The 20,093-nt window shown below is 37.9% G+C and overlaps 1 protein-coding gene across 2 annotated transcripts in view; it reads left to right on the plus strand.

Annotated features, from left to right (window-relative positions):
• rnf220b (ring finger protein 220b) overlaps positions 1–20,093 on the plus strand; it is a 45,052-nt gene that overhangs the window by 14,460 nt on the left and 10,499 nt on the right. For both annotated transcript variants that reach the window (XM_024279445.1, XM_036211466.1), the window contains exons 3-7: positions 16,299–16,425; positions 17,224–17,266; positions 17,347–17,439; positions 19,430–19,472; positions 19,741–19,830. In XM_024279445.1, coding sequence (XP_024135213.1) covers positions 16,299–16,425; positions 17,224–17,266; positions 17,347–17,439; positions 19,430–19,472; positions 19,741–19,830 — 396 coding nt within the window. The remainder of the gene's footprint in view (positions 1–16,298; positions 16,426–17,223; positions 17,267–17,346; positions 17,440–19,429; positions 19,473–19,740; positions 19,831–20,093) is intronic.

Below are 20,093 nucleotides of genomic sequence, written 5' to 3' on the forward strand. Positions count from 1 at the left end.
TGAACTGAGTACAGTTCCTATCAAATGTTGTTCAATTTAGCACAAATATATCCTATATATATGTATATATCTGCGACAGACTGGCGACCTGTCCAGGGTAAACCCCGCCTTCGCCCTTCAGTAGCCGGGATAGGCTCTGGCACCCCCACGACCCGAAAGGGAAGAAGCGGACAAGAAGATGAATGAATGAATGACTGAATATGTGTATATATATATATATATATATATATATATATATATATATATATATATATATATATATATATATATATATATATATATATATATACGTATATGTTAGGGCTGTGAACTTTAACGTGGTAACTTACGCGATTAATCAAAAAGAATTGAAGTGTTAATATTTGTTAATGCAGATTAATTACACGTTGCGAAGAAACAGTCTTTCGCTTTGCCTCGGCGGTTCAGGGTTCTGTGGTGTGCGTTAAAACAATTAGTCAGGTATTATTCCCCTTATATGATGGTTACTTGATAAATGTAAAAATTTCAGATGATAAAAATTAAGGAAAACATTTTTTTTACATTTTTAATGAAAATATTGTTGGTGGGATAGTTTGCACTGTTTCGTTTAATTTGTTTTTTTGTCCTTCTTGTTATTGAAATATATATATGTTTAACATATATATGTTTATATATATATATGTATATGTATATATGTATTATATATATATTTATATATTTATATTTATATATATATATGTTTGATATATATGTTTAACGGTTGAAGAGTTGGTCGAGAAATGTCAAGACTGAAGCTAAAGCTGTAGTGTTGTAATGTTTATTTTTTTATTTGGATATGGTAGGAACTGTTGATGCAAAATCATGAAATTTATTTAAAAATGTTTTATATAGCATGGAATCGTCCTCAAAGTCCTGAGAGGATCCATGTTTTAGCCTTCCCTGATCTGTTTGAATCTGCGGGATGCTGAGGATAAGCTGTTCAATCGCCCATGTCTTTGCGCCTTTTGAAGATTAAACATCCTCATCTACTGTAATTGTTTGCTCATCCAGGGAGACACAATAAAATCCTGTAGGAAGTGTGACTAACCCAAACACAGCAGTATCACGCAGCGCCAGGTGTTTGCGGTCCCCCGGCACCAGCAGCTGTTTCTGACAGTATCCGATCTTATCTGAGGCCGATCTGCGACGATAGGATGTGGGTCAGTGACCAAAACTTTCAACAGGTTCTTTTAGGAGGTCCCCACACACTCCAGTCCTGGATGAGGGTCATTTTGTCTTCTTAAAAACCTGACAGATTAACTAAGCCTTCTGCGAGGGTTTTGCTTTTCGGCTGCGCTGTTCTCTGATGCCTGAGGTTTCTGCAGCACAGAGTACATGAGGGACAGGTGTGCAGGAGAAAAGCAGGTGTGTTGTGATGTTATTCTTACCTGCTGGATTCTTCAGCACCTGTGTGACTGATGTGGTTAAAAAAAGCAGTTATAAACTGAAATATTTAATATTTGTCTTTTCTTGAGGAAGCTGATAAAATGCCTTTGCCTCTATCGACACTCCACCATATATACCTATATGTTTGTGTGCAACATAGTTTAGAGATGAGCTAAGCAAATGTGTGGAACAGTAATGGTATCTTCTAATGATTGAGATCCCGACTCTTCTGACTGAGCCTTTAAGATGAAGACTTGTTGTAAATGGTTCCATTAAGAAAAAGTAGTACACCTGAAGTTTATTTATTAAGTATAATTGAGCACAATCATAACAAGTACACTATAGACCATGTATCTGTAGCGTAGGACGTGAACAAACTGTATATATATTAGGACAGTCAACGGTGATGCGTTAACGCACGCAATTCATAAAAAAAAAAAAATGAACGCATTAATATTTACTAACACAAATTGATTAGACTTCGCAAAGCAACCATCTTCCGCCTTGCGTTTAATGGTTCAGGCTTCCACGACATACATTAATTTCTGATAATGCACATTTTGTTGGGCCTTATCCCACTTATATTATGGTTATTTACAAAAGAAACAAATATTCAGTTGATTTTTAGTGCTTTTTTTCTTATTTTTTTACAGTTTAGATTGCTTTTTCACAAAAAAATGGTCTATATCAGGGGTCTCTAGATCTACATGTGGCTCTTTTATCTTTCCGTGGTGGCTCTTTGGCCAAACATGAAATAAGACTGCTGACCCAGCCATGTCGACCGTCGGAGTCAGCAGCTCCCTGCTAATTTCTGCCTAACAAAACTACCTAAAGAAAACAAATAAACAAAGCTTGCAAACTAAGACTACCAAGATCCAACCTCAAACTAAAATAACAAAACCCAGCAGTGTAAGACAGCTGCGGGGAAAAAGAACTCAAAAAAGCAATTATTTAAAGTAAGGATTACTTAATTAGAACTTATTTAATTTAGATTTACATTTATAAATTGATGGCTGAAGTGCAGATATTGTATGGTAAACAAAACTTTGGTAAAAAGTTTGATCTTTTATGAGTTGAAAGGACATATGTGTGTCTTTTATTTTGAAAATAAGTTGTTTGAGCTTCAGTCAAATGTAAAAAAAAAATCACATTTTGAGATATGGTTGATTCTCTTTAGATTTTTCCTTTTGTTCATGCCAAAAAATGACAAAATTCATGTTTATTATTTAAAAGAAGGTCATGAATGCAAATCCAACTTTCTTATAGGCTTAAGTAAAACAATGCAGCTCCTTTTAGGTTTTGATCAGTAGAAAACAAGCCCAAATGGCTCTTTTACTGTTAAAGGTTGACGACCTCTGGTCTAGATGATACGTAGTGTGGCCTGCTGTTATGGTAACACAACGGTGCATCACCAAGCTGGCTCCAACCTCAACTGCAGTGGCAAAAGAAAGTGATATAAATGCTGATCGTCAGGATAGGTTAAATAAAGCATCAGCCCAGAGAGAAAGTTCACATCTTACCGCTTGTTTTGTTCAAATTAGGAAGCTAAAGTTAGTTTTAAAGAAACCAGCGCAGTGATATAGGACATTTGGGCTGTGTGACCAGAACTTCTTCTTTAGGTGTGCATCTACACCCAGCAGCCAATCAGAATCGAGTATTCATCTGGACCATTTAAAGTGCAGAAACACTTAAGGCTGCATATCAGCATTCTTTTTGGGAAGTGAAACTGCAGAATTAAAAGTGTTTTAGAGTTCTTTTTCTCTTACTGTTAAAGTACGTAAGGACTAAATGTAGAGGGGAAAAAAAAATCTTTTTAAAAAAAAATTATGAATAATATTATCAATATCTTCTTCCTCGTTACTTCTGTTTCTCATTTATTTTCTTGCATCTGTAGGTTTGAGGATCAGAATTGTACATAGTTTAGTTTTCTAGGTTTGACAGATGCTTAAAGAGTTTTCATTTAGTTGTCTGTTTCCTTTCTTTGTCCCGTGAACACAGCAGGTCTGAGTTGACTGATCTGTTTCTGCATTTGGTAATTAGAACTCTATTCATATAAAAGCTCATGGTTTTCATCTCCTCAGATCCGTTTTTAAGGATTGTTTTAAATTTTGTCCTGTTAAAGTTCAGCTCTTTTTTAAAGTCTCATTCGGTTTATTAAATGTATTTGTCATCAAGTATTTAATCCTTTGCATTTGGGTTCCCTGAAAACACCATTTTTGTTTTTGACAAATGAAAATTATTTTATTCTGAAGGATTAGCAGACTGTTTTGTTCTTGGTCGTGTTTGTCTACATTTTTTGTTACTTTTTTGCAATTTTAGAGCAAATCTGATGCATCCGATAAGTTTATTAAATCCAATTGAGTTCCGTAAATAAGCAAACTAACTGTAAAACCGATTTTTAGGATTCCTTTATCGTTTTATCTTATCATTTTGATGTTTGTCTTTAGACTGAAAACAAACCTTTGCTTATAATATGACACAAATGACTGCATCTTATTGTATTTTTACTGAATTATAAAATAATCACACCGTCCTTGTGTGATTAAATTTTTAGTGACTTCCACACAAGCTAACAAAGTGTTTATCCAGGACAGTTTAGAAAAGCCGAGTGCTTGTAAGCAACAGAGCGATTCCCCTCATTTTCTCCCTATTAACCACTAATTGAGAGACAGAGCGAATGGGGAAATGAAAATCCGAGCTGTGATGAGGAGACGTTAGAATAATAAACGCCACAGGGAGGCAGAAAGATGCAGAGAGAGAGAATTAATGTATATTAATCAGTGGTCCAAGTAATTGTGATCTGGATTTTTTTTTTTTTTTTTTTAAGCCAATCTACTTTCTGTCTAATGAAGGACTGATCTGTCTATTCGCTGCTCTCCCCGTCACTCTGCTGTCAGAAATGAAGATGTCCAACATGTGAAAAGTGATGTTTAAACTGGAAATCTGCGGAAGCGGGCAGCCTCAGGTAAAGTGCTGACAGTACCTGAGGCACGCGCACATATCTGTGGATATCAGACGGTGGATGCAGGTTGATGGCTTAAGGATGAGTGGCAGGCTGCTGGTGATCGCCGTCTGCTGTCAGAGGCTTTTTGATCCAATGTGACTCCACTGACTCTGACAGTCTGCAAACATGTCAAAATCCATGTCTGACATTTTGTTCCCAGAATATGCGCTCAAGTACTTTTTCTTTATTGTTTTCCTGGCAAATATTGAAAATATTTAATGCAGATTTTGTTACTGTTGTTGCAAAACTGAATGATAATACTAATATGTGTGCTTAGTAAGGATGAATCTAAAAAGACTTAAACAAATGTTAAGTTTGCCTCAATACTCTTTAAAGACAACTCTGATAAAAACCCAAATTTTTGCTGACTTTAACATGTTCTTGTGGCATTTTTATGTCCCATGTCTACTTCCTTCACTGATGATGGAGGACATAAATTAAGAAAAATTAAGGTTAAAATTGCATTTCTGAGTATTTCTTTATTCAAATCATGATGAATAAGAACAAGACAAAAATGAGGTTTATAAAAGAGCTTATTTGTGACGTCAAAAATACGCTGGAGACCGCTCCATTCTGATGAATCCAGTTGCAGACATAGATTTGTTTTTTTTCATCTGAGCTGAAACCTGGCTCAAAACTTTATGCACCGCTAATGTTAAGTTGGTGTGTAAACAGTGGGCTCTCAGCAACAAGGAAGTAAAGGGAGGTGGGGTTGCTCCACTACAGTCCTACCCACAACTCGAGGCAAACTTCTAGTATACTCCTACCGCTCTGCAGAAACTATGTCCTAGAAAACAACAGGTTTTTGGTTTTGGGGCTAAAAACTGCATAATCATAATTAAAAAGCCATTGGCAACAATTTAAAATTGGATCCAAAACTCATAATGGGTCTTAAAATTTCACTCAATCCCATTGAGGAGGGGAATTAGTTTAAGAAATAATTAGAAATCAAAGTTAAATGTAAACCCATTTATCTTCTTAAATTGATCACAAACGTTTTTAATTTATTTGTTACAACACACAACTTCTATTGACTGGACAAAGGCTGAAATTAATTTTTATTTTTATCCCAACAGGGCCGGGCCTGGGTATAGTCTAGGCGGCTGCCTAGGGCGCCCACTGCTAGAGGGGGAGCTCAGTCATAGTCATGAGTTGAGTCTTTGTGTTTTCTAAAAAATATTTTGTATTGAAATGTTTCACTTCAATTTTTTGCATAAAGCTTCAAAAGTTTTCTGATTTGTTTCTTATTGAGTATAAATAATCAATTTGTTGTTTACATTTTGTTCTTGTATTTAACTTTTTTTTAATGAGATGATCCTAGATTAGTAAAATAAACTTGTTTTTAGCCACTCCTGATATGACACTAAATTAAGAGACTTTATGTGTTTCATCAATCCTCCATCAGGCACATGCTAGATAACTGAGTGAAATAATCATCACATCTATTGTCAGAAGTGTTCATTATTACGTTTAAAGCACATGTTCCTATACTGATTCATTTTGACTTTACACCACCTGCGTAGCTACGCATGATCCGGAGCCCAGAATCCTGGTCTACAAGCGTTTGCATAGACTTTTCATTCAAGTTGACGCAGCCGGTGTGTAAGCACCTTTATACAGTCAATGGTTGGCACTCTGTAAGGAAACGGATCCACCATCATTGAGTGAATGAATGAGACTGATAGTAAAGTCGCCATCTATTATTATAACCCTTGTGCTCTCTTATAGAGTCCATATGACCCCACCCATATATTGATGTCTGATTCCTCCCATGACAAAAGTGAACATTATTTTATATCTGCTACAGACACCAGTGAAGATATATAATCCTGGAAAAAAAAAGTTTAGCGCGCTGTCTTGTAAACATGCCTAGGATAGTACAAGGGTTAATAGTGGTAAAAACCACTCTTTAATACTCAAGATTTTTACCATGTTGGACATTTGATTTAGGAAAATAAACGGATTCCACCCATTAGCCGACTTTAATATTACTGAAAAACGTAAAGAATATGAAGCGATCTTCCACAATCCATCAGCTTAATTACTGCACACCTTAAATGCTATAATAAAAGTAGAGATCTACTTGTACGTCTCTAAAGATTCCCTGAGTTCCTCTTCCTCGAATGTGGAAGTCCCCGTCAGAGATCATTGAGCCATGCATCTCAATGAGGGGCAGATTGATTGTCCAAAGCAGAGCAGAGGCAGCGTTCGATCTTTACCCTCAGGTCTTGAGAAGAGAAATATGGTCACAGAGACACAGTCACCGAGCTCCCTCGTTCCGCTCTCCATCAGAAGTGATTGAACACATACATGCGGAGCCACGCCCGCACCGGATGGAACAATTGTAGTGACTAATGGAGAAGATGAGGGAAAGAAAGGAGAAGAAATGAGAGGAAATTCTGAGTATGTGTGCTGATTGACCCGCGGTCAGAGGGGTTATGTCCATTGATCTGTGGGGCAGAATAAAAGGGCTTTAACCTGAGGTGCTTCAGAATGAGTCTATTATAGGTTTGGGATTCCTATCCATTCCCACCCAGAGCTTTTTCATCATCTGACTCCCCATGACTTGCAGCTGACTTCTGTTGTTCACCTAAAGCACTACAAAGGCCAAAGGCCAATCAATGTTCTACAAGAGGTTGATACAGATCTTATTAGTCAATGAATGATCATTAGTGGTCTAACGAGGCATTGATTTGCACGGGGCCAAAGGTTGCAGTGGTTGTGGCGAGTGTGTTTAATACATTAAACACAATTGATTGCAAATCAGGAGGGATGTTTTGAAGAATGCTGGAATTACGTAGGACACATGTGTCAAAGTCAAGGCCCGGGGGCCGGATTCGGCCCTCTGGGTAATTCTAACCGGCCCTCCAGATCATTTTATCTTGTGCTTATTTTTAACTTGTATAATTTTGGCGAAACATATTTTCATGGAGAGTGAAATATTGAAAGTTATTTAAGGTATAAATTGATTCATTCTGGAATAATATTCCTGCCTTTTTATTATTTTATAATTTATATTTATTATTTTATTTTTATATTTATTATGGACTTAAGCTAATATTTCAGCTACACAATTGCTGTTTTGGCTAATTTAGTTTTTTTTCATTTTTTAGTATAGTTTGAAGTTGAGCTAATATTTCAGCTACATGCTAGCTGTTTTGGCTAATTTAGGCCTTTATCCGTTTTTTAGGCTATTTTGAAGTTTAGCTAATATTTCATCAACATGCTAGCTGTTTTGGCTAATTTAGTTGTTTTCAGTTTTTTAGGCTGATTTAGAAGTTAGCTAATATTTTCACAGTAGCTGTTTTGGCTAATTTTGTCTTTTTTCAGTCTTTAAAGCTGTTTTGAAGTGTAGCTATTTTTTCAGCCACATTCTAGCTGTTTTGACTAACCTCAGTTTTTTTCGGCTATTATGGACTTAAGCTAATATTTGAGCTACACACTTGCTATTTTGACTAATTTAGGCTTAATTCTGTGTTTTAGGCTATTTTGAAGTTTAGCTAATATTTCAGCTACATGCTAGCTGTTTTGGCTAATTTAGGTTTTTTCTGTTTTTAGGCTATTTTGAAGTTTAGCTAATATTTCAGCTACATGCTAGCTGTTTTGGCTAATTTAGGTTTTTTCTGTTTTTAGTCTAGTTTGAAGTTTAGGTAATATTTCAGCTACATGCTAGCTGTTTTGGCTAATTTAGGTTTTTTCCGTTTTTTAGGCTGATTTAGAAGTTAGCTAATATTTTCACAGTAGCTGTTTTGGCTAATTTTGTCTTTTTTCAGTCTTTTAGGCTGTTTTGGAGTTTAGCTTTTTAGCTTCATTCTAGCTGTTTTGGCTAATTTTGTCTTTTTTCAGTCTTTTAGGCTGTTTTGGAGTTTAGCTATTTTTTCAGCTACATTCTAGCTGTTTTGACTAACCTCAGTTTTTTTAGGCTAATTTGGCAGTCATGACATATCTTAGCTGGCTATCAGCTTCAGTGTTTTCAGCTATCAATTTCAGGATCTTCAGCTGTTAGCACTAGCATCTTCAGCTGCCAAATTCAACTTACATGATTCACACTAGCACACATTTAGTTCAAAATTATGTTAAAAAGTTATGTTTTAAAGTTTCAAAAGTGTAGTTTTAGAGTGTTCAATAAATGTTTATCCTGTTCGGCCCGCGACTTAAGGTGTGTTTTGAATTTTGGCCCCCTATACAATTGAGTTTAACATGTAGGACATCAAGCAATAGAAAGGGGTGAGTGTGTTTGAACATTAAACCTGCAGTGTATTTGTCCTTTTTTTTGTGAATTTGTGGTGTTGCGATTCTGGAATTAATAAAAAGCAGATACGTAGGAGTACTGAGTTAAAGGGAGTGAACTTACTGTTTCAAAGGCTGGAACAGCAGCCTTTGAAAGTTAAGGAAATGACTCTGCTCATAGCAGATGTGTTACTACAGGCCCTATTATGTTGCTCATTAAATACCCAACCTCTCAATAGGCCATTATTTCCCCAATAAAAAACAAACGGCGGCCTGCATACTTTCCCCTCTCCCCCCTCTGCTTCAGAGGTTAACTCTACCTCACAGACGGCAAAAACCCCTGACTAATATCCTGCATGTGATGCTTTTAAATAGGAAGCATGCTGCTGGGCAGGGCGGGGTACAGGTGTGGCAGGAGCCAATGGATTTTATAGCCCTCCATCTCCTCTGAAAGTGTGCCAAGGACCTGCGCAAACTACCCACCGCCATTGTGTTGGCCGCCAAGCGTTAACTTCACTCCCCCCTACCAATCTCCACATGCCTACTGGTTATATAGAGTCTCTGCTTGTTATGGCTTTATAGGAGGATTTCTGATGTGCTTGGAGAATTGTTTGATGATTGGAGTAATGATGCCAGTTGGAGTAAGTTGTCTCAGCAGTTTATTGGCGAGGAGCACAGAAAAAGCTCATACTACCCCCCTCCCTCACATGTTCCCTCACATGTCCCCTGCCATTCAACGCTGTCCAATCATGCCCATGTCAATCAGAATTACACCACGTCTTCAGATTTGTTACCGGCGGTGCGTTCGTCACCATGTCTCCCCCTGCAGAACTGCCTTTTCATGCCCTAGCATAATGTCAGCGGTTGACATCCAGACCTGATGTGATGTGGCATTCACAAAAGGTCATGCGAGGCATCTTCGCTCCATCTGCATCAGCAGAACTGGCAGCCGTCATATGGGTGCTGGCATCGGCCATTACCCATGCCCTCCAGGGGCCTTGATGCTTTGAGGATTTGTCAGCAGGATTGTGATCTCTCTGTTTAGAATGGGGAGATGTTCAATCCTACCTGGACAGTCCCTGTCAAGATCAGCACAAATCTGGTTTAGATTATCAATCGTGTATGAGGAGAAAGGGGACGACAGATCAGTTTTTGTTTACAAAAGATGCACTTTATCTTCTCATGCTGTTTGAGCTGTGGGGGACAAGGCTTGTTTACCCAAAACCAGGGGTGAAAATGTTACTGCAGGTATTGTGTTCCTCTAGTACTTTTTTACTCTAAAAGTTACTTGAACCTTGTTCTATCTTATGGGGTCCAGATGACCCAAGCCTTACATTGGCGTGTAATCCATCCCATGACAAATGCGGATGAGGGTGGACAGGATTTCATGTCTGCCACAGACACCAGTAAAAATCAAAAATCATTGAAAAAAAAAGTTCAGCACATTGTCTTGCGGGGTCCAGATGACCATACTCCCAATGTCAACATACCTAGGATAGCACAAGGGCTACAGGGCCAACACCAGGATTTTCTTAAACCTTTAAAAGTAAACTATTTCCATATATAAGATCATATATTACATTTGGCACAAAAAAAAATTATTTACGAAAAATGAATTATTTTTCATGTTTTTTTTCTTTTTTAGCCTTGATGGCGCCTTGACGGCGTGGCAGAGGCATCAAGTTTCAATGTTAAATCAATGTAAAGATGTGGCACAATTTTGGCGGTTGTTGCGGCGTGTCAACAAATTTGGGACTCCGCTTTGGACACATGGCGTTTCCAATGACTAGATCAAGGAATACATATAAAGACCGCTCGATGTGAAGATTTTTGTCATGATCTTCCATCCATTTTCTCAATTCGCAGCGGCCACTAGGTTCCCGGAAACTACCCCAGTTACTGTTGGGCGAAGGCGGGATACACCCTGGACAGACTGGCACCCTGTCACAGAGCTCATTGAGCTGGATCGACGGCTATGCTAGCCAATTGTCCAGTTGATAGCTTTGCAAGCTAGTAAGCTCTTCTCCCCAGGCTCCAGCTGTACTCCCCAGGCTGTGGGTCCCTGGGCAGCAGTTTGCTCGCCCGCTAGCGGTTAGCTGCCCGGCAGCCCCGAGATCCGCCACAAGGGCCGTTGTAGAGCGCAGGACCGTTCAAACTTTAGGTACTTATGGTGTATTTTCATCAAGAAAATAAAAAAAAAATCCCCCAGTTTTATTTTTATTTCCTCCCTCTTGGGTTAAACCTCAAACTGGACCACAACCAGACAGAAGTAATGTTTGAAACGGTTCTGCTCTCTCTGCACGAGTGAAGTACACAGAACCCGGAGAGACTCTGAAAGATTTGGTGAAGACAAACACGTACTTGCCGGTGCCTCAGAGCTCTTCAAAACATACAAACCCAAAGTACTCGCTCAACATCATCCATGTTTTCCATGATTTGGCAACAAATGAATTCCAGAACAACTTTGGCGGTAGATCCGCGCCATTCGCGTGAAGGCGTTGAGCAGTAAATTTGACAGGTGTCTAAAGAGAAGCGGCAGACGTGAATTTGACGCGCCTGTCACTGACCTGCCTCTGCGGGACCATGAAATGTGATGGCCGATGTCAATTTTCTTGAAAAAAATCATCCAGCTGTCGTAAAATTTACCATTTTCTTAGAACCTCCACAGCCACCTGGTGCTTGGACCCTTTGGCCTCACCACCTCAGAGACGGTATGAAACCTGGACAGTTAGCCTTCCAGAGGGATTATATCCCACACAGAATCTGGTGGCTCTTTCCTTTTCCAATGTCCTGATGGCAGAACTGGACTTTACTTTACAGGTGGACCAGTCGGGTTCAGACATCATGGCCCTTATTAAGGTTTGCCTTGCTGACTCTTGTGTTTCGCTCAGCCGGCATGAACTCCATGTTCTCCTGGACTTTTTGGTGCAGGATTATTCTCAGCTTCACCCCAATGGACTGTAAAAATGTGACTGCTGCCAGATTTTCTGAAAAACTTTTGGCATTTTGGGATATCTGACCGTAGTCTTAGAGTTTTCTTTCATGAAGTGCCAAAATATTTTATAGCATAAATATGGTCAAAATCACTCACTGTAATTGATTTAAAATGCAAACATTGATTTAAAAATACATACATTTCTTGACCTTCCTATAGAGAACGTGTGTCAAAGTCAAGGCCCGGGGGCCAGATCCGGCCCTCCAGATCATTTTACAGTATTTTATCGTTACTAATCGCCCAATGTTATCTTGCTCTTATTTATAACTTGTATAATTTAGACAAAATGTTTTTAATGGAGAGAAAAAAAATGGTTTAAGTTGATTCTGGAATAATATTCCTAGCTTTTTATTATTCATAATTGTGTTAAAAAGTTACAGTTTTATTGTTTTAAAATTAGCATTCTGCTAGCATTCTGGAGTATTTTTTGGCATTTAATAAGATATTTTAGGCTATTTTGGAGTTTAGCTAATATTTCAGCTACATGCTAGCTTTTTTTGGCTAGTTCAGGCTTTCTTTTTTGTTTTTTAGGCTGTTTTGTAGTTTAGTCAATAATTCAGCTACATGCTAGCTGTTTGGCTATTTTAGGCTTTTCTTTTTTATTTTTGTTTAGGCTAATATGTACATGTTAGCTGTTTCGTCTAATTAAGACTTTTTTCCCGTTTTTAGGATATTTTGAAGTTTAACTGATTTTTAGCTGCATGCTAGCTGTTTTGACTAACCTAATTTTTTCTTTTTTTTTCTTTTTTAGGCTAATTTAGCGTTTAGCTATCAGTCTCCGCATTTTTTAGCTATTAACTGCTATTAAGTGTTTTCAGCTATCAGCACTAGCATCCTCAGCAGCCAAATTCAGCTTATAGGATTCACACTAGTATTATCGCAAGTAATGCTATATATCTAGTTCATATTTATGTTAACAAGTTACGGTTTTAAAGTTTTAAAAATCTAGTTTTAGATTTCAATAATTGTTTATCTTGTTCAGCCCGCGACCTAAGGTGTGTTTTGGATTTCGGCCCCTTGTGCGGTTGAGTTTGAGACTACAGAAGTGTTTGCTGTAGAGCCTTAAACTCCACTCTTATGAGAACCCGTCAGCTGGACGAAGGCTAGACAGTCAGGAAACAAGGTCTTGAACTGGCGAGACACAAAGTAGGAATAAAAAAGTCAGGGAATCCATTTGGAGATGGGCCAGTCCGTCTCCTCAGAGCCCAGTGAGGACGGGCCAGCTCGTCTGAGCCAGTTGCTCCGGTGAGAGGACGGTTAACAAGCCCCACAGGCAGCTTTAACGGTTCCTGTTGTGTGTCTCCGACCCCCCAGGCTGAAGGGAAGCAGAAGCTGACTAACACTGTCAGGGTTTATGTGGGTTGGGATGCGGGGGTGCAGAGATGGGGTGTCCATGAACCCCCGACTGCCACTTATGACGGTGACACGCAGTTACACTCGTGTTTTCTGCCACACGGCCAAAAGCTTTAAAAACTAGGGTAGAGGTAGGGGGGCTTATCCAAAAAGTGCACCTGAAAATCAAATCCCATCGCTCTTATCGCGGCGCCATTCAGAGATGTTATCTGTGCAGGTAATGTGGTTATAAATTCAATTTCAGCCCCACAGATTTCATTGTTTACTGATGCTCGCATGTTCCGGGCGGCGAGGCCCGGAAAGCTCGGGAACGTTCAATGCGTGTCGGGAAAAGTCATTTAGCCCGGCGCGAGGGGATGCAAAAAAAGAGGCGCGAGGGATTGAGAGAGGGGGAGACGGTGGGAGGGGGGGCTTCAGAGCCGTCACACTCTCAAGGACACCTGACGCCACTTTCTATTTTCCATCCCATGTTTTATTTAGAAGCCATTTGGCGCCATTTGGTTGCTCATTATTGGGGCTCATGGCTCAACTAATGTCAGGGGACAGCACGGCTATAGACAGTGTCTCCGGTCACTTTTAGATACGTTTGTGTCGAGTCACCACAAACCCGGGAACTAACAAACAAACAAACTTAGTTCTCCACACCGATTCAAAATGTACAAATGCAAGAAAAAGTCTGACTTGTAAAGATGGGAAATTAGGTTTATCGCGCCTCCTAGCTCTCTTTGTATGATTGATGGCTCTCACAAGTAAATCACCTCATCTACTAGGTAAAATCTTGATATAGTGGAGCTCCTCGGGCTCCCGGTTGGCTGCTTATGGCTGTAATCCATCAGTGGGACCCAATGGGCCGAGCGGCCCTCCTGGGTAATGTTCCTATTGACAGGCTATGATGTCAACACGCTGACAGCAGAAGGGGCACAGCGCCGTGTTTGTGCACGTGCCAGCTTGTTTCACTGAGGATTACACAGCCAACAGTTAGAGTCTCTAATCTTTATTTGAAAAATAATGTTTTTTGTTATTTCCAATCACTTCCAGATTTGATCTGTCTGCTCACTTTATGAAGTAAAGGAATTTCTCTATATAGAGATTAATAAAGTAGCTTCTATTCTATTCTATTCTATTCTATTCTATTCTATTCTACATTCTTAAAGGAATTCAGTGATAAACTAGATTGCTAAATATAAAAAGCCCCACTCAAACATGAAATAAAATAGGAATTATGTGTTCAAGAAGACTTTTTATCTGTCCTACCATTCTTCAAAACCCTAGAAGTGACAGGATGTGAAGTTATAATACCATCTAATTGTAAAAAAATAGACATTTTGGATAATAATTCACAAGGAATGACTTTGAACAAATGATAAAATTACACTTATTTTCTTTAAGTTTTCATAATAATGAAATTAAATGTGTTGTATTAAATAATATCTTGTATAATATTGTACAATTTCCTGTAATATAATAATATCTTGTAATATATTATAATAATATCTTGTATTATATATAAGTGACATTATTTAAGGGCATATTTTGCGGTATTTAAACCAGGGGTGGGCACACTTTTTGACTCATGAGCCACAAAGGGTTCTAAAATTTGAAAGAAGAGGCGGACCATCAGCAGACATGTTGAGTGATTTGGTGATCCACCTCTGAAGAGAAAGAAATAAGACTAAATTTCATCAAAAAATGTTTTAATTTTGGCTGGAAATTAATATACACGTTTCAAAGTGAAACATAGGAATCAATCAAACTCTACTTGACTTTAATTAATATTTACGATTATTAATTAATCAATTGGGACTTAAGTCTGCTTTGTTTTATTTTCTATTTTCTAACCAATGCATCTAATTATTTCTATTTGTGTTTTTTTCCCTGTAATTTTCACAATCTATCAATTTACGAGCTTTTTAAAGTTAAAGTCTCATTAGTAGTCAGATGTGTGAAATTTGTTCTCCCTCTTTGACTCATCTCCTGTGGGAGGGGTGAGCTGAAGACACAGCCGTGCTCTGGAACCATTGGGAGGTTTAACCCCGCCCCCTAAATCCAACCCCTTAATGCTGAGTGTCAAGCAGAGAGACATAGATCCCAGGCCTGGATTTGAACTCACGACCTTCCAGTCTCGGGGTGGACACTCTACCACAAGGCCACTGAACTGTGTTTTTTTTTTATTGTGGCTTTTGTCCTTATTTTAGTTCCAATTCCACCAAAGTGTTGAAGTCCATTAAGGAAAACATTTATTGACATTTCAGAGAAGTTTGAATTCATATCCACAAACCCTCATTTATTATATGGGGATCATTTATATATATATATATATATATATATATATTTATATATATATGTATATATATTTAAATGGAAGCCAATGCCGTTTGTATAAGCTTTTGTTATTATTTGTCATGAGGAGGAGAGGTGTGTGTTGTGTATAAATGTGTGTGAGTGTTGTGTCATCTTTTACTGTCAAATTAGTTTTGCTAAGTTTTCTTTTTTTTCCTTTTTTCCTTTCCATTCTTGTTTGAATGTTTATACGCACTGGAAACGAAAACGAGATGTTTCACCTCAAGAGGCGTTATCCTCCTATTTTTTAATTTAAATGTCAAATTAATCAATAAATATGTACTTAATTTGAATTGCTCAAACAAACTGACAACATATTATGTCATTCTGCCTAAAACACATGCAAAAAAAATGTTTATTAAAATGGTTAAAAGCATTTTAATTTGTTTTTAAATTATTTGAATTCTTGTTCGTGGAATCAGAATTTTTGTGTTGTAATATTTTAATAACATTTAATAAGACAAGTGTTATTATCACACAAAAAACATCATTAATGTGTTTATAAGGTGTTAATAAGACATTTATTAGCACAATAAGCTGAATAAAATGTATTAACATATTAATTTAGTTGAATTAACATCCAAAGTGAGACTAGTGTCTACAAAAGCCACATTAATAAACTCTTTACAAGCTTAAAAGTTGTATTAGAAATCTTTGTAAACATTATATTGAGTGTTTTGCAGCACCAATATTTTTCAGAAAAATAAAACATTTTTTAATTAACTTTTGTCGACAATAATTCATTTCTGGTTTTGAAATCTTCATTTAAAAAAATCCCTGTTTGCTCTAATTATTCATGAGTCAGAATTGAAATCACAGGTGTGCCTGGTTACCAGGTGTGCTATTTTTGCAGCCAAAAAACAAGATTTTGCTACGAAGAAAAATGCACATGCAGAAGGTTAATATTTTTCAAAATAAAAGCCCTTTTTTGCATTTTTTGATTTATTCCTAATATTCACCTCATTCATCCAGGCAAGGTGAAGGGCCTGTACGACACTCAGGCCCCGGTGTGTCCCGTCTGCCAGACCGTCCTGCGCCCGGCCGAGCTGCACGAGCACATGGAGCAGGAGCTAGCCAAACTCGCCCAAATGCAGATCAGGTATGCCCCCATCCGCCCGCCAGCACATGAAATCTCCCTCATTTTTCCCCTCATTCTCTTTAATTTACATCTTATCATTGGAGCCATTTTCCTCACAGATTCTAGCGTCAAGGATCAGAGCGTCTTCTCTTCCAGCTTCCTCCAGGCCTCTGCTCCTGTTATTTATTCATTTGTCATTTCCTGTCTGTTCATCCCAGACTTTTCTTTTTTCGCCCAGCTCATGGAGGATAATTGATGTCAAGTGATTTTGTATCTTTAGGCCCCTCCCCCTTTAGGGTTATCTCCAATCTTGCCTGTCACCTGTGCGCAGTGTTTACAAGCCGCCTCATTGTTTCTTACATATTTCATATTACAGCCTGCGGCCTCCAGGCGACAACTCATACAGCGGGCAGATAATGTCCTTCTAATGGCGGCTTTGAGCCCTACACACTCACACACACACACCTCTGTAGTCTGAAACACAAATACAGACACACACACATCACCTGCTGCTTAGAGCAGAAGAATGATTCCTCCAATAAAGACATTACACTCCAAATCTGCTTAACAACCGCTCCGTGGACACTAATGGTTTCAAATTGAACTTTGCCCATGGGGACAGTGTGCATGTGTGTGTGCACGTGTGACACGCTGTAAAAATAACACAGTTTTTACCTTCTGACTCTTCCCGTTTAATGGGGTTACATACAGATTTAGGTTGAAGTTACTTATAAAGCTGCATTTAAAAAAGTGTGTTAGGAGGTTGAAAGGTAAAGTTGTACTTAAATATGAATATAAATGTTTGTTTTTTACCAACAGTCCCACTCCGGTGCAGCATGAACAGTTTCTGAGGACGCCAAAGGTGAGAACGTCTGTGAGATCCTCACAACGATGAATCTGACGGTGTTTTCACCGCGCTCCTCTTCTCCTTCTCCTGTGCAGTCGCTGCCTCTCTCGCTGCGTATCAAGCGCGAAGGAGGCTCTCCCACCTCGCCTCCTCGACCGTCGGAGGATGCACACTCGGACCGATACCAGGTGGGATTGAAAGAATCACAAAACCAGGTTTAAAGTGTCGGTTTCCATAGAAAAACTTGGTCTGATGTTCTTCTCTGGAAGCCCAAACCTGAACATTTATCTAACATTTGCATTGTTTATCAAATAGAAAAAAATTAATTGATCATTTTTATCTTCTATCTCATTTTAGGCTTGTAAAAAACAAAAGTAAAATAGCATATTTTAAAGAAAACTTACAATTTTAAAAGAGAAAAACTTGCTTAGTTTTATAGAAAAAGGTTAATCTTGTACTAGGTACCTGGGGAAAGTTTTCTTTCTCAAAGTTATTTGAGAAAATTTACACAAATAAAAAAAAAAACATTATATTTTGTTTCCTTTTAGAACTTCTGCTATATGTTTTAAACATATAACTAATGAATTTAAGATCTTAAAGTCCTGTTTTAATCATCTTAAACTATTTTCTAAAAGTACCTTTTCTAGTGATCTTTATATTTAGTCATTTTTATCCAAAATCCCCCAAAAACCTATTGTTCTCTAGAATATAGTTTCTGCAGAGGGGCAGGAGTTTAATGGAAATTCAGCTCTGAGTTGTGGGCGGGACTATTGGCATGGAGTGACCCCGCCCCTCTTCCCATTCCAGTTGCTGAAAGCTCAATGTGGGGAGATAGCGGCCAGCCCAGAGTATTTTCCATGTAACAAATACTCATACTTTATTTTTAAACTGCATTTTGTCGTCTGCTCCTGATTCACAACAATTTGAACTAAATTTGCTCGACCTGCAATAATGCTGGTGTGAAGGTTTTTTGCTGAATGTTGTGTTGCAATTTACTTTAATAGCTGAAAAAGGTCCTAAATGTGCAGAATATCTTGATATTTATGATTTCTTGAAAACAAAAATTTAAAATTCGTAAAAGGTATGACAACAAAAGATACAATAATTAATGTCCTGGACGTACTGAATGTTTGGATATCAAACTTGCAGTAATTGCAGAAATTGCACAAAGAATTTCTCAAAAAATTGCGTTTTAAAATGTTTGAAAGGTATGAATAGTAAAAGAACAAGCATGAATGTACTGAACATGCTAAATGTTTTATAGAAATAGTGCATAGGTTTCAAAAGTGCACAGTTTTTTTCAATGGAAATAGCATAAATTGAATAGAATTTTAAAAACCGTAAAATATATCAATACCAAAAGTACAAGCATGAATGTTCTGAATGTGCTGAACGTTTTGATACCAACATTGCATAGGTTTCCAAAGTGCACAAAGTTTTTGAAGGATTTGAAGAATTTCCCATTCAATTTCAACGGGATGGAAAAATCACATCAATTGCAAATAATTTTAAAAACTGTCAAATATATCAATACCAATAGTACAAGCATTAATGTGCTGAATGTTTTATACCACGATTTCATAGGTTTCCAAAGTGCACAAAGAATTTTAAGAATTTCTTGGCAAAAAGTCACAAAAAGTGCGTAAAATTTCAAAAACTGCAACAAATTTTAAATACAAAAAGTAATAGGATTAATGTCTTGGAAGTGCTGAATGCTTTGATCCTAATATTGCATAAGTTTCAAAATTGCACAAAGTTTTAGAAGGATTTAAAAATTTTCCTATTCGTTTTCAACGGAATTGAACAATTGCTTAAATTGCATAAAATGCAAAATAACACAAAATAAATCAATACCAAAAGTTCAAGCAGAAATATTCTGTACATGCTGAACATTTTGATCCCAATATTAGATAGATTTTAAAAGTGAACATAGTTTCTGAAGGATTTGAAGATTTTCCTATTCAATTCAATGGATCTAAAAAATCGCATAAAATTTTTAAATTAATCAAAACCAAAAGTACAAACAGTGATGTCCTGATCGAGCTGAACATTTTGATACCAAGATAGCTAAAAAAGAAGCAAAGTTATAAATTCTTCCTACAGAATGATGGGATGTTTTTAGTAATACTGAGTTGTTCAATAACTGAATGATTTCTAAAGTCGTTCTGTTTGTTGCAGACGTTCCTCAGAGTGCGGTCCAACAGACACACGAGGCTTAATGGTGAGAAACCTTCATGTTCCTTCATATCTCCAGACTCCGCAGAAAGTCTCTGCAGCCTTTAAGAGGCTCCGACTGTGAAAACCTGCAGAGTCCGGAGTTTTCTTTTGTTCATACTCGTGCTCAGTCATGTGTCGAGCTTTACTTTAACAAAGTCCTCCCTCGCCGCTCATGATCTCCACATTTTCCCACACCATCTCCACCGGCCTAGCGCCCACACGAGCAGAGGAGCTATTAACCTTTCAACTTTGACCTCTTGATATGTTAACAGTCGATGACCTCTGCTGGTGCAGGTGCTACGTCAAATCCGGCCCACTGCGGCCGCACAGCGCAGGAGCCCACCTAGACTGCACACAAGCTGGTAAGAAACGGCATGAGACCCCCCCAACCCCACCACCCTCCCACAGACTCAGCATCACATGTTTCAGTCTAAACTGAAGGTTGTTACGGTCATCTAGAAGATGGGACACTTTTAGTCTGAAAATGTAACAGTTTTCTTCAGAAAGCTATTTAAATTCAAGTTTTAGAACTTTTAAAACATTTTTTAATCATTTACTTGAACGATCAATCAATTCATCCACTAATTTTCTATATTATATGGATGGATGGATTTTTTTAGTCCAA

This window comes from Oryzias melastigma, linkage group LG4 (assembly GCF_002922805.2).
Source record: "Oryzias melastigma strain HK-1 linkage group LG4, ASM292280v2, whole genome shotgun sequence".
Lineage (NCBI taxonomy): Eukaryota > Metazoa > Chordata > Actinopteri > Beloniformes > Adrianichthyidae > Oryzias > Oryzias melastigma.